This window comes from Drosophila elegans, unplaced genomic scaffold, assembly GCF_018152505.1.
Source record: "Drosophila elegans isolate 14027-0461.03 unplaced genomic scaffold, ASM1815250v1 contig_349, whole genome shotgun sequence".
NCBI classification, from domain to species: Eukaryota; Metazoa; Arthropoda; class Insecta; order Diptera; family Drosophilidae; genus Drosophila; species Drosophila elegans.
The window spans coordinates 1,782,099-1,797,397 of NW_024545729.1; the positions used below are offsets into that span (position 1 = coordinate 1,782,099).

The window sequence follows — 15,299 nt, forward strand, 5'->3', positions numbered from 1 at the left end:
AAATGATCATTGGCTTGAGGCTTTAATGTGGAAAAAATGATAAGGTTCGTTTTTATTATATATACCATTAAAACAAGTCTTGTAATTTTGGTCAGAACTTTGTAACTCAGTGAAGATATATCTTTGAAGATAACGGGGAGGTTTAACTGCACTCAAAATTAAATTAAACCTAAACTTTAAAAATTCACGACACCAATTATTTTTATACCCGTTACTCGTAGAGTCTGTATGAACGTTGAGATCTCGGAAACAATAAAAGCTTGAGATTTTGGATTTGGTGTGCAGATTCTAATTCTACCAAAATGTTCCCAGCATTCTACCAATGTGCCGGCCCTCACTTCTCCATATGCATGTGCATTTTCAAAAACAATTTTGCTCCATGTGCATAGGCGTGAGCACCCCTGCTTTATATGATCGGAAATATTTCCTTCACTGCATTGCAAACATTTAAGTAAAGATATAAAACCCTCTGCAAAGGTATTAAAGTGCATCATACAATAATAGCAACACCGGTGTAAATAAATAAAATACAAAAAATCATCATGTGAAAGAAAAATTCTTCATGAATAAACATCTCAGTTTTTATACTCCTGCAGAGGCTACTTTAATTTTAATCAAAAATTTGCAACGCAGTGGATGAGACATTTTCGACCCTTAAAAGAACATATGTACTTATGTTCTTGATCATCATCACAAGTAGCCTGCCTGCCCCTCTGTCCGTTATCTTGATTAAACTTTTTCTTCGCTGCTTTTCAATTTATTTAAATATACCTCGAGACATAGTGATAGCTAGATAGAGCCCCAAACTAGGCAATAAAACAAAAGTGAAATTTTATCTAGCCCCTATCAGATCGTACTAGCACACAAGTTCTAATATAGCAGTTTTGAAATGGCCAATTTCCTATGAACCTAGCAAACACTTCAAGTTGTTGGTGAATTCATCTTTCTAAAATATAATTAAAATAGGCTTCTGTTGATATCTATATATATCTATCTATATATTATTAAACTAATTTTTGGCTTATAAATAAAATTACTTACAATAACTAATAAAATAATAATTTTTACCTCTTTTAGAAGGGATCGATTTCGCTCTCTAAAATGCGATTTTCGTATTGGGTATGTTCTTGGAATACCAATAACGGAAAGATCCCTTTCGGTGGAATCGCTTGAATATAGCTCAGTTGCGGGAATTTTAATGCGTCCTGATCTGTTCCCTGGACCAATGCCTTTAGATCCTGGAAATAAGCTTTTTACTTCTTTATTTGCTTGACTTTCTTTTTTATTGTAAGAAGGAGAACTGCCGATGCGTCGTGTGCTTGCTTTGCTACCAGTCCTATGTCCATTTTTATTAGTTTTATCGCTTTCAAAGTTTTGATCATTAAAAATTGACATATGATTTAAGTCACTGTACTGGTAACTGTTTCCGTCAGGGCTTCGATTTTCATCCATTAATAAAGAATCAGTTGAGCTGCCGGCCTGAGGATTATAACCTAGTATGCTGTTGATTCAAAGTATTTTAGTTTAAAATGCTTATATTAATTTAACTGTAGGCTTACTTTCTTCCGTTAGCAATTTCTTTTAGTGCAGCCGCACGAGCTTCCAATTCCTCGTCTCTACGTTGCTCTGTTAACTCCTTAGCTCTCTCAGTCCATATAAGTTCTTTGAGCTTTTGAAAACTGCCTTGTATGGCAACTGCATTTTGGCTTTCTTTTGCATTAGTTCTAGTGCCATTTGGGACTCCCATGTATCGATTTTTACTTGACCTACGTGATGAAGAAGAAGCCCCGGTTTGTGGACGCGTTTCAGCACCATAATATCGGGATTGACTTGCACCGGGACCACTTGATCCGAATTCAACCAATCTCTGATGGTGTTCAAATGGAATACGTTGAGGCGTATTTGGCTCTCGGTTAACAACTCGGCCAAAAACTGGAGATCTGGCTCTTTCCTTTGCGCCCATCCTTAGTCTAAACATTTAAGAGAAAAAGAAGGAATATAGAGTACACATTGCAAGAAAGTGGACTAGCAGTTACAGAGGCAGGGAGGAAAATAAAGTGTTATTTTGAGCGCCTAGTACTCAAATAACCGGCGTACATTTTACGTCCGTACCTTTTTCACCCCGGTACTCAGATTGACGTCCCTAACACCTCCTGAAAACTTCGAATACATTAAGATTCAGATATATGTATGTTAAGAGCTAAAATGGAGTAATAAGTTATGTAAACTAAGATTAACAAGAAAGAAAGCAAACTTCGGCAAGCCGAAGTTCATATACCCTTGCAGCTATTGCAAGAATTAAACATTTTTGAAAACATTAAAATTATAATTTACTTGCGTATAAGTTTAAAAACATTGAAGCTATGATGATTTGCAGCTCAATTATTTGATAGTTATTTTATATATTTTTATTGTTCCTATGGGAGCTATATGATATAGTCGTCCGACTTTGATGAAATTTAAACCGTAAATCGAAAATATTTAACCATTACTAAATGTCGAAGAACTAAACAAAAAATTAAAAAACAGAAAAGTTATAATTTTTTTTCATTTATTTTTCCGATTGTTCCTATGGGAGCTATATGCTATAGTCGTCCGATTTTGATGAAATTTTTACCATAATTCTGAAATATTTAACCATTGCTTTATGTCGAAGAACAAAACAAAAAATTAAAAAACAGCAAAGTTATAATTTTTTTTCAATTATTTTTCCGATTGTTCCTATGGGAGCTATATGCTATAGTCGTCCGATTTTGATGAAATTTAAACCATAATTCTGAAATATTTAACCATTGCTATATGTCGAAGAACTAAACAAAAAAATTAAAAAACAGCAAAGTTATAATTTTTTTTCATTTATTTTTCCGATTGTTCCTATGGGAGCTATATGCTATAGTCGTCCGATCCGGCTCGTTCCGACTTATATACTACCTGCAATAGAAAGACAACTTTTGGGAAAGTTTCATGCAGATAGCTTTAAAACTGAGAGACTAGTTTGCATATAAACGGACGGACAGACGGACAGACGGACATGGCTAGATCGACTCGCCTAGTGATGCTGATCAAGAATATATATACTTTATAGGGTCGGAGATGTCTCCTTCACTGCGTTGCAAACTTCTGACTGAAATTATAATACCCTCTGCAAGGGTATAAAAAGAAAGAAAACAAACTTCGGCAAGCCAAAATTTCTATACCCTTGCAGCTATAACAAAAATAAAACATTTTTAAAACATCTAAATTTCTAATTAAATGAGTACCCATTAAAACCCATTGAAGCTTTAATGATTTTCGCCCTATTTATTCGATCGTTCCTATGGCAGCTATATGATATCGTTTTTAATTTGAACAAAAATTAAAATTAAATTATTAAACCATTTTAGTATCCAAAAGAATTAAAAAAAAAAATTGACAATTAAAGAAGTTACAATTTTTTTAGATAAAAATGCATAAGTAAAAGGGTATATTGTATTTGTTGAAAAGCCAACTTCTGACTGAAATTATTGTAGTATATCCTCTGCAAGGGAATAAAAACACAATACCAACCCTATTGCGGACTTAATGAAGGTAATTCGGTAGGTCCCGATTGAGCATGACCACATTTGCATTCAGCATAACCATTTTTGTGAAGTTTTTTTTTCAAGTTTGGTCCTAAAAGGAAAAAAATACTTACGATCCCAGCATTCGTGAGTTCAAAAAAAGAGGCTCCCAAACATTATAAGTAAAGGGATCCCGATATGTTGGTATTTCATTAGTGATTTCAGCAGCTCGGGATTGCCTTTTGGAAAATCTATTTAATGCGTTAACAATTTAAATTTATAAAATCTTTTTCTTAATTGTAGATAGTAATAAACTTACATCCACATGGCGCGAAGCTGTTCGCATGTTGGCTCCTGTGAGTTCAGTGAAAATGTTTTTGGTACAAACACTTCCCCAACTGTTCTTACACCACCGGAATTTACGATATGTGATGACTCTTCAGTTTTTACTCCATTGTTATTATTCAAATTTCTTTCCCGATTGCGGGTCCCAAGAAAATTTGCATCTCCAATCCTAATGGTTGCCAGTATGACCAATACATCAAGTTGTATATACTTTATCTGAAATAATATAGTTTTCGTAAATCATTTTTTCATTAGCTACCATGATTACACAATACTCAGACACTTTAAGTCTATAAAAGAACATTTACAGGAATGCATCAAAAGGTTCGTTTCCAAGTTGTGTTTTTTCAAATGCAAACACAAAACACAACTTAGCAAAGTAAGGAATGTGTGACGTATAATAATTAGTATGAAACGATCAAATTATGTTTAAGATCAGACTTGATTGATTATTAAATGGAAGAGCTTATACAAATCATTGAATACATTATTTACTTGTATTAAGCCCATACTGAATAGATCGTCGATAAAAAGAACCTCATGTGGCTGATGCAAGTTACTTGGCAGTAAGGAACGAGCGTCAGGGTTTCTCGCCCAAGCAAGGAATGACAGGATAAAGTCACCAATAACGCAGAGATGTTGTTGGTCTAGTAGATTATCATAGATATTGGTCACGTTATCCAGATGGGCCTTGTAACGAGAATAGGTACTTTTTGGCGGTATATAAACCGCCAGAATTAGTAGCGCATCTACTGGTCCAATACCAGAAACAGTCACTTGATCCAGAAGGGTGTCTTCAATAAGAAGACCAATAGACGTAACCACGTAACTTTAATCCATTGCTTATCTTCAGAATTAAGTGCGCTGCATTCGCAAAATATTTTAGATTTCTCGAAAAAAAGAGAAGCCAGAATTTAAGAGCGATGGCTCTAAACTGAAAGCAACCATTTAAGAGAACGTAGCGATAAAAGCGGGCGATGTTGTTGTTCATCCATCAGCTGATCCCAAACGCACTTTCAGAGTCTTATCAAACCCAGAAAAGCTATACGAAGCGGGAGTAAAAATTCCAGATAGGGTTGTAGTTGTAGCATCATTGCAGGAGCTCGACTCCGGAGAGCGGACAAAGAGCATTGACATTAAAACAATGACTTTGGAGAACCTCGCTCAAAGCGGACCTTAAAAGCTCAAGCCGAGAATTTTGTGGAGCTGTCGTGAGCGCATGGAAATAATAGAGCGCGTCTCGGAAGAGCACGCAATCCGTAATAGGAATGGAACCCGATGTTTGGCGAGGGTCGAAGAAAACGAGCAACGAGAGCTCCTGCTGGTGTTGTTGGATATTTGTCGGTGAATAGAGCTTTGCGCTTTTCAAGAAATTTAAAAATTTTGAAGAATAAAGGCAATAGGCAAGTCCAGCCTTTGTTGTTGCGACCACAAACCAGTAGATGGTGGTTTTTTGGATCTGAATTGGGTGCTGATGAAATAGGAGTGTGATCAGTGTGTAACGCAAAAATGGTTTCCTCAACCATTGGTCTATTCGTGTGGATGAATCTGCTGACTTTTACTGCTTCTGGCCAAAATTCATCGCAAAACCCAGATTGATAGTATTGCTCAGCCACTCCCAGCTTAAAATTGATGAACTTCAATGCTGATATATCTGCATCTTTTTTAATTAAAGGTTTGCAAATTATACGGTCAGTTTTTACGCACAACTTATTAGCAACAAATTCGCACTACGCCTCTGGCTTGGTGCTTACTGCAAATTTGCCAATATGCAGAAATTTGTTGCTTAGTAGGACTTCGAATTGATCACAACTAGGGGCTAAACCAACAATGCGCCCCTTGTTCCTGTGATTATTTTTGTGATTCATTTTGATGGAAGTAGAAGGAGCTGGTGCTGCAGCTTTCACCAATGTTTTTCCGCTGACTGACATTATTATTGCCAATAGCAGGAAAGGGAAAATCATTATTAAACTTTGAACTTAAGTCCATGTATAGATTTCTTAGCTCCCGAATCTCTTCCATTTGTTCTCCGATTTTAGAGTGAGAATCGTTACTCACAACACAACAGTCGCATTGCCAGAGAAGGTTTGGCATATTAATTAGTAAAGAAATTGCATTTTCGGGCAAATCAGCACAGGCTGTGTGAAATGTGCGGCGACAGACCGACGAACAACGGACCGCCTCGAAGCTACGTTACTGCCTTAGAAAAATGTTTACTTCAAGACAATGTGTTGTTAAAAGTAATGCCCAAGTTAAGTACAAATTCTTCGTATTTAATTGCTATTGTCAATAGTCGAAAGTTGAAATTGAGAGGTACTGAATGGCTTATATATATATATATATATATATATATATATATACATGTACTTTTTTTGTGTTCAGAAGTAGTCCATTTTCATTAGCCCATTTATTAGTTTTAAGGAGCAACACATTACACTCACTGATGCAATCATTTACTTGTTGTAAAGTGTTCTTCAAGCATGACCTTACGATTTGACCTTAGCCAAAAATTCGGTCGCCTTTGAACTTAGGGATTCAACAAAATTAAACATATTGAATCATTGTCTTAACCATCAGGACCACGGACGGGCCGAAAAAATGAAATGAAATTAAATTAAATGAAGAAATGAAGTGAAATCTGTAATTTGACGAAAAAGTTAGAAGCGCAAGCACACACATGCACATGCAAAACGTTTGGTCATGTATAGTGTAAGGCCTACAAACGAATTCTAATTATAAACATTTCTCCCCTCTTCCGCTTCCCCTCATCATCAAGCTTCAAACAAATCAGAACATTTCTTTGTATGAGATGTCGCATCTGTGTATTATATAATCTTTGCTATAACACATGGAAACAATCGGAATATTAAAAAAAAATTTTAAAAAATTTTAATTTTCTTGTTTTTAATTTATTTTTTAATTCTTCTGAATATAGCATTGGCTTAAAATTTCAGAATTACGGTTTTCGTTTTGATAAAATCGGAAAACGATTTCATATATCGCCAAAAATCGTCATAGACTCGATGTTTTTAAACATAAAATTATAGCTCTTGCCTGTTTGTCAGCAAGCCCAGCTGATTGACAGTAAGACCGAAGCATCCCGAATCCGGTAAATTTTTAAAACTTCGGTCACACTGGAAGAATACAGTTTTTTCGCTGGAGAAACTGTTCGTCGATCTGAATACGAACAAGAACTAGTCTTAAACAAAAACAAACACCAAACAAATGAAATGATAAAAGAAATTCTAAACTTTTATTTACTAAAAGATGTGTAGAAAGTGTGATTTTCTTGCTTTCTAGGTAGCAAAATTCTTTATAAATAGTTTGTAATTTTTTTTTGATTAGTAAAATTTGTATGTTATGTCTTAAGGTTATTAAATCGTATCGGCCCCCATAAATTATCGTGCCTTGAAAGATTAATATAGAATTTCTTGCTTTTATACATACCAAGAGGCGGCTGCAATGCATTTTCGTGTTGTTATATTAGACTTCCGGAGTGACCACCAACAAAGTTATCGTCTTTACTTGCATCGGGTTGATATGTATTGAAACACGTGGTTGTCTCTGTCGTTTTGGAAAGAATTTAAATAAAATATGAATAAGAAAGTAATAAATTTGGTAGAATATTTGTTTTATCAATAATCATGCAAACTCAAAAAAAAAAAAAAAGTTAACAAGTTTGTTAAAACTGTGCAATTTTTACGATCTTGCGAAACCAGGATCCGATATCTAAAAATGTAATCTTAAAAGATTCACTGTAAAGATTTCTCGTCACCTAAAAATTCTAAAAGAGTAAAATTATGTATAATTAGTCTACCCTGGAAAGTGTTTAGAATTTTCGGCCTGATGGCATATGTAGACCAGATTCCCACGACGCATTGGCTCGACCTGCGGACAAGCGTGGGTAGGTACTCATGTACCCAACGCTTCCAGAATTGGTCTCTCACCATCCGGGCTATTTGCAAGAAACACTTGGAACATTTGCTACTCCTCTCAGCAGGTCGTTCGGCGGACGAGAATTAACAATAGTCTCCGCCTCGATGAGAAAGCTTTCCATTACGTGCACCCTAGGCGACACCTCTTTCACTGTCTGCGCCAGGACCTTCTTCACGCATTGGATCATCCGTTCCTGTAGGGGTTCGCCGGGCAGTTGAAGATCCACTCGATTCCTTTAGACGACAGCTTACCCTGGATCCTCTCCGGCTCAAAGACTTCATCGAACTTTCTGGCTTCACGATTGGCTCCGATGAAATTCTTCCACCAATCTGATCCGGTTCACGACGGCATATAAAATTCCTCATAGCGATGATGCAGGAATATTTTGACAAATCGCAGGTCATCTCCTACCTATTTCTCCGTTCGTCACTTGTAACGTCGAAATGTAGTCCATAACGGTATATTTAAATGACCAACCGTTCTCTGGCAAGGGAGCCATCAATGGCGGTCGCACTTTCCGAAGTTTACATACTTGACAATTGGGAAATACCTTCTGTAGAAGTCTCCTCAAATTGCTTTTCCAAAACTTCATCTGGATCCCTCTAATGGTCCCGTCTAGGTTCTCGTGTTTCATTTTCCCATGGTAGTGACCGACAATCATCTCCCTCAGTGCGTGTTTGTGCGACATCAGCCTGGTTCCCAGTACAGCTGGAGTTCCAGTTGTGGAATCGACATCGTCCTCATCGGGGCACATTTCGTTTTGAACTACCACGGCAAACGCCGATTGGCTCGAATGTAACACACGCCCGCGTCCTACGCCGAAGTAGCTCACGTAGCTCATCTCCAGCTGCCAGCTTTCAAATGCTATGGCTAACTCATCTGGGAGCGGCTCGTCTTATTCAAGTGCTCGCGGCCAAATTTCCTTCATTGACAGTTTGGCGGTCACCAAATAGCAGCTCAAGAATTCTAGCGGGTCAAATGCTGACATGACGAGGCTCAGGAATTCTCTCTTGGTGGGGATCCGTCGCCCAGTCATCACACTGCTGTGTCATCTGTCGCCGGCTGCCAGTACATGCCCAATATCTTCTCCTTAGCTTCGGTCTATTTAACATTCTCGCTTGATCCTTGTGGGTTCAAAGCCTTGACAACGCTTTCCGAACTGGAAAAAAACCGGCACAACTCGAAACCAGCATTAGCATGAATTTCTTTTATCCGTGTTGATACAGCAATAGCTAAATCCTCGTCTGAGAAGCCATATACGTCGTCGTCTACAAAAGGGCCAGAACCGCGGATCTGTATGGGCGCACCTTGAAGCATTCACAGTCTTAACGTGATCCGCTGAGCACGGTGAACATGCTGCTCCAAACGTCCTAACCATCACTATATATAAGTCTGGGTCTGGCTGGTCAATTCTGTTCCTCCACAGGAATCTCTATGCGCATCTGTCCTGGGGCTCTATCAACACCTGATGAAACATCTCCTTAATATCTGCGCAGACCCCGACTGCTCCTTCCCGAAAGCGGAAGAGCACGGCTGGCAGAGATTTGTACTGCTGTGGGACTTTCAAACACCACCCATCCAAGCTTTGTGGCGGCTGCGTATTGTCCTCCTGCTCCAAAACTCCTATTATGCATAGGTATTCCCAAGTGCCGCATTACTGTACATCGGCCACCAAACCATTGAATATTGAGCTGCCGATTCTCCCTTTTCAGGTCCAGGCTTCGAATGAGCTCTTCATCTATCATGATTGCGGAAGACCCCTCGAACAGCGCGTAGGTGTCCACCTGGTTGCTTTCCCCGTACAGAGTTACGGGCAAATGCAGAAAAGTAGGTGACCTCCGTCCGACTCGACGCAGTGGTATTTATCTTTCATCACTGCGAAACTCTCTCATCCTCCTCGGGCCATGTGGCGTAGGGAAACTACTCTGGCTCATTGAGCCACCCGCTCAAGTGTACGGCATGCCTAGCGCAGTCCAATCTTTTGCTCCTAAGTGATGCGCTCCGTTTGCTTGCACTTTGTAGCTTTATCTAAGCCGCAACTTGAACTGATGTGGAATGTGACAGTTCAGAATTACGCTTTTAATTTTATTCAAATCATAAAACGATATCATATGGCTGGCATAGGAACTATCGAATAATTGAGCTGCAAATCATCATAGCTTCAATGTTTTTAAGCATATGCATACGCAAGTTAATGATAATTTTAATGTTTTCGAGAATATTTAATTTTTGCAATAGCTGCCAGAGTATTTGAACTTCGGCTTGCCGAAGTTTTCTCCCTTTCTTGTTTTAAAAATGTCTTGTTTGTCACTTCAAGTGAACTCATGCAGCGCTCTAGTTCTTCTATAAAAGCCTACATAATTTTTCAGTTCTTCTTTAGCATTATATGTCACAAGATGCTTTATAATTAAAAACTGATTATGATTAAATGCAAAAAAAATAACAGATTCTGTTACAAAATAGAGGATTATATTTTTTGAAAATCGATACAGTCCGGCTAGCGGTTTCCCAGAACTTATCATTGGTTACAGTGTTTCAATTTACTTCTACTTTTTATTTTATAATAAATGTTATATTTTTCTCTACCCATAAACTATTAATAATTCGAAATTTACCTAATGCGGGAAACAACGAATTTAAGAACATAATTTGTAGCAAATGTTTACATACAATTTTATTGCAATTTTTTAAAGTTATTTATGTGCATTTGAAAGTGCAGGTAAGGTGCTCAGTAAGTAACTTATTAATGGTGCAATTAGCTTGAAAAATGTGCAAATGCTCGTGATTCCGCATAAATGATTATTTACTTTTTCCGGCATTTTTGGTATTTTCCAATTATGCAATTACGCATTTTGGGAAAGATGAACTTTGGAGGCCACGTTTTATAGTAACTCCACGAGTCAATAGGAGGTCTCATCCTGCTGAAAAACACTGTATTTTTAAAATAACTAAAACAGATACATACAAAATAATTTAAGGTGTTGGTCATATATCTTTTAAGTACGGACTTTTTTACAAAATTTTAAGCACACAAAATGGTTTTACCTTTAAATCCAGCTCCTTTTGGTGACCAATCTAACTATCACCAATGCGTAAAAGTGAATATTTTTGGGTGTTGTTTTGGAATATTAATTCAAAAAACCTGACACAATAATATACTTTACTACAATTTTGTAAAGTTTTGTCGTTACTTTAACACGGTAAGAAAACTGTATAAGTATTTTATGAATGAATCGCATATACTTTCGTACTTATATATACTGTTTTCTTCAGAACAAATTAAGACATGCGCAGAAAAATATTCGCGACATTTTTAAAGCTTTATTGTAACAAGGGCGAGTTCTTACAAATGATAACTGTAAATAATTTATTGCCTCTTCCCTGTTTGTTGTTTATATGTATAACATTTATTTTGTAAATATCTATATTTTTAATTTAATATTATTAAAATATTTTAAAAATAAGTTAAATACCCAAATAGGATGTTTAAAATTTATTGAAAAACTGTTTGCCAAACGTTGTAAAAATCACCGTAATCCAAGCAAGCTCGTATTTATTAAAAAAAAGGCAATAGGTTGAAATTTCTGAACTAAACTTAAAGCTTATATTTACTGAGATCTAAAAGCTTTAAATTCCTTTATTAAAAAAGCTTTTTTCAAGGGGAAGACTTAAAAGTCAAATCCAATCAACACAAATTAAAAATGAAAACTTTGATGGTTAATCTCTGAAATCGTAAAGACATGGATAAATTTATAGTTAATGTAGATTGAAAACATATATAAAATATTAAATAATAACATTAATCAGTTCTTCAAATTTTATTGTATTTAAACTATATAATAAAAGTTTTTGCTTTTTTCCAAGAAGTCCCTATTATCGCCAACTTTAACCTTATTATTCGTTGTCACGCCCTAAACATATGTATTTTAAAAATAAGAAAATCAAAGTCAACAGGTCATCCATCTTTGCTTATGTTTCGATGAGCTACAGCTGTTAAGATCAGCTGAAATCGGAAGGTGGAAGGTGGACGTGTTCTGTGTAAACCGGAGTTTCACTTCTTTCAAAAATCATTTTTTTAAAAGTTCAGATAAGCTATAAAACCTTAGTTCCATTTATATACCCTTGCTGAGGGTATTATAATTTCAGTCAGTGAAGGAGACATTTCCGACCCTATAAAGTACATATATTCTTGATCAGCATCACTAGACGAGTCGATCTAGCCATGTCCGTCTGTCCGTCCGTCTGTCCGTCCGTCTGTCGTCCGTCTGTCCGTCCGTTTCTACGCAAACTAGTATCTCAGTTTTAAAGCTATCTGCATGAAACTTTCCCAAAAGTTGTCTTACTATTGCAGGTAGTATATAAGTCGGAACGAGCCGGATCGAACTCCACATCATCTCGCTCGTCTATTCTCACTGTCCATTTTTTTGTTGATGCTCGAAGATGTCGAAATTTGAATCGAATAAGCGCCATTTGCGGGAGATTTTGCTTTTCATTCGAAAAAATCTGCTGTTGAAGCGCGTCGAATGCTTGTAGCAACATAAAGTGAGTCGTGTATCAGTGAAAGAACGTGCCGAGAATGGTTCGTGAAATTCAACAAGAAAGAAAGCAAACTTCGGCAAGCCGAAGTTCATATACCCTTGCAGCTATCGCAAGAATTAAATATTTTTGAAAATATTAAAATTATGATTTACTTGCGTATTTAAACCATAATTCGGAAATATTTAACCATTGCTATATGTCGAAGAACTAAAAAAAAATTAAAAAACAGCAAAGTTATAATTTTTTTCAATTATTTTTCCGATTGTTCCTATGGGAGCTATATGCTATAGTCGTCCGATTTTGATGAAATTTTAACCATAATTCTGAAATATTTAACCATTGCTTTATGTCGAAGAACAAAACAAAAAATTAAAAAACAGCAAAGTTATAATTTTTTTTCAATTATTTTTTCGATTGTTCCTATGGGAGCTATATGCTATAGTCGTCCGATTTTGATGAAATTTAAACCATAATTCTGAATTATTTAACCATTGCTATATGTCGAAGAACTAAACAAAAAATTAAAAAACAGCAAAGTTATAATTTTTTTTCAATTCTTTTTCCGATTGTTCCTATGGGAGCTATATGCTATAGTCGTCCGATCCGGCTCGTTCCGACTTATATACTACCTGCAATAGAAAGACAACTTTTGGGAAAGTTTCATGCAGATAGCTTTAAAACTGAGAGACTAGTTTGCATATAAACGGACGGACAGACGGACAGACGGACAGACGGACGGACAGACGGACAGACGGACAGACAGACGGACAGACGGACATGGCTAGATCGACTCTACTAGTGATGCTGATCAAGAATATATATACTTTATAGGGTCGGAAACGTCTCCTTCACTGCGTTGCAAACTTCTGACTGAAATTATAATACCCTCTGCAAGGGTATAAAAATGGTGATTATGACGTGGAAGACAAGGATCGGTCGGGTCCCGTGAAAAAGTTTGAAGATGCAGCTTTGAAGACTCTGTTGGATGAAGATTCTTGTCAGACACAACAAGAATCCATCACAGGAGCTCTCTATTTTGAATAATCAGTATGAAGCTATTTTTACGCAATAAAGCCTCAAACTATGAAAAAAAAAACGGCGGTTTTCTACTTGTACACCTAATAACTTAGCTGTTTCTTATTTTTTTCTTAATTCTTCGACATATAGTATTGGTTAATTATTTCAGAATTACGGTTTAAATTTCATGAAAATCGGACGACTATATCATATAGCTCCCATAGAAATAATAAAAATATATAAAACAACTATCTAATAATTGAGCTGCAAATCATCATAGCTTCAATGTTTTTCAACATATACGCAAGTAAATCATAATTTTAATGTTTTCAAAAGTATTTAATTCTTGCAATAGCTGCAAGGGTTTACTAACTTCGGCTTGCCGAAGTTTGCTTTCTTTCTTGTATTTAATGAAATAAAAGCAAAAAAAATCTTTTTATATAGTTTAAAGACCACTCATGCCAATGTTACTGTTTACGACTCCTTTTGAATAGTTGATCTTCACATCTGTCAAAAACCCCAACCGTTAAGCTTGGATGTCCGCTGTGGGATCGGGCTATAAGGTCAATTAAAGTATTTTAAATTAAAATATTTCTTAATTGCAAAGAGTTCTCCTTGTGTCAATTCGCTTTATTTCCTATTTATCCAATAACACTGTGCAACAGCATAAAAAATACATTGGTACGACTATACATAGGTTATTTGAAGTGCCTACATTATTCATTTCAAATTTTACTTGAGTATTGTAAGCATTTCACAAATATGGTATAGCCTTCTTTAAGGCACCACAAGATAAAGGGCTCTTATGCCTTTTGATGTGTTTGCATTATTTTTCAAATATAACATTTTAATAAAATCTTTCGGTTTTGGGTATAAGGATCCTTAGCCAAATGGATGGTAATTAGAAGTGGACGATGCTCACGATGATAGATTTGCCACCGAGAACTTAGTTGCCAATTTGATTTGATTTGACCGCGTCCAGCAAAATTATCACTGATCAGTAATGGATTTCTATTGATAGTTTTGAAGAACGCTGAGAAAATGTATATTTTGGGTATTCCCTAAACGCCAAAATGTCTTAGTTGCTCAAACTCGGTAATCTGTTCCATAAAAACTCAGCTGGCTTTCAGCATCTCAGCAACATTGAGACTGTTTTAATTTGTGTTTAATTACTGAAAAGCCAGGGTTCCAATCACCATATATATGCAAATAAAAAAGTTTAAACAGTCCATAGCTTGTTATTAAATATATTAGTACGTCTTTTTTGTGAATTTCTGGTAACTTTCTTCGAATTCAAGCTAAAGCCAAGACAAACAAAGCTAGTAATATTTAGGAACAGTAGCTGTAAGGACAGGAAACAATTCAGGAATTCAGTTGTAAGGGAATTCCAAAATTTATTCTGTTTATTTTTGCCCAGAATTTAATTTTGTGTTTACACGAATGTTTTGTTTATTTTGGAAATTTCAGCGAAACGATTTGAAAACATGTATTTTTAAAAATAAGAAGCCCAATTTTTCTGACGCTTATTAATTTGATGTTGTGAGCCCACACAGCCCAATATTTTCATGAAATTCTGAGCTTCGGAAATGTGGAGGCCCACTTGTAAAACTTTAAGTCGTTATAAAATGCCGTAGATCCTACAAGCTCTGTTGGACCTTTGAGAAGGAAATATAGGAAGAGTTTGCGGCGAAATTAACAATTGCTTTGTTCAATTTTAAGAATCTCGTTGATTTTTAACAATGCTCAAACCAGCAATCAGCTGATTTATTTCTTATCCTGTCGATACCAAAGAGCCATATATAATATTAACAATTTGTTCAAGCACATTCAACCTCCAAAATTGTTTTTCCAATTCAAAGCTTTACAAGACCCCATTGAAGCTTCGAGTAGCTTTAGTTTAGTACCTGTTCTTTTGTACATTAG

At 36.1% G+C, this 15,299-nt stretch overlaps 1 protein-coding gene across 1 annotated transcript; it reads right to left on the minus strand.

Annotated features, from left to right (window-relative positions):
* Positions 1–1,073: 1,073 nt before the first annotated feature.
* Positions 1,074–11,163, minus strand: LOC108148347. Its single transcript, XM_017275362.2, is given in 7 exon segments — positions 1,074–1,124; positions 1,126–1,501; positions 1,560–1,970; positions 3,674–3,790; positions 3,859–4,100; positions 7,332–7,448; positions 10,628–11,163. Coding segments are annotated over 6 exon segments (1,218 nt in total). The 5' UTR covers positions 7,353–7,448; positions 10,628–11,163.
* Positions 11,164–15,299: the final 4,136 nt, after the last annotated feature.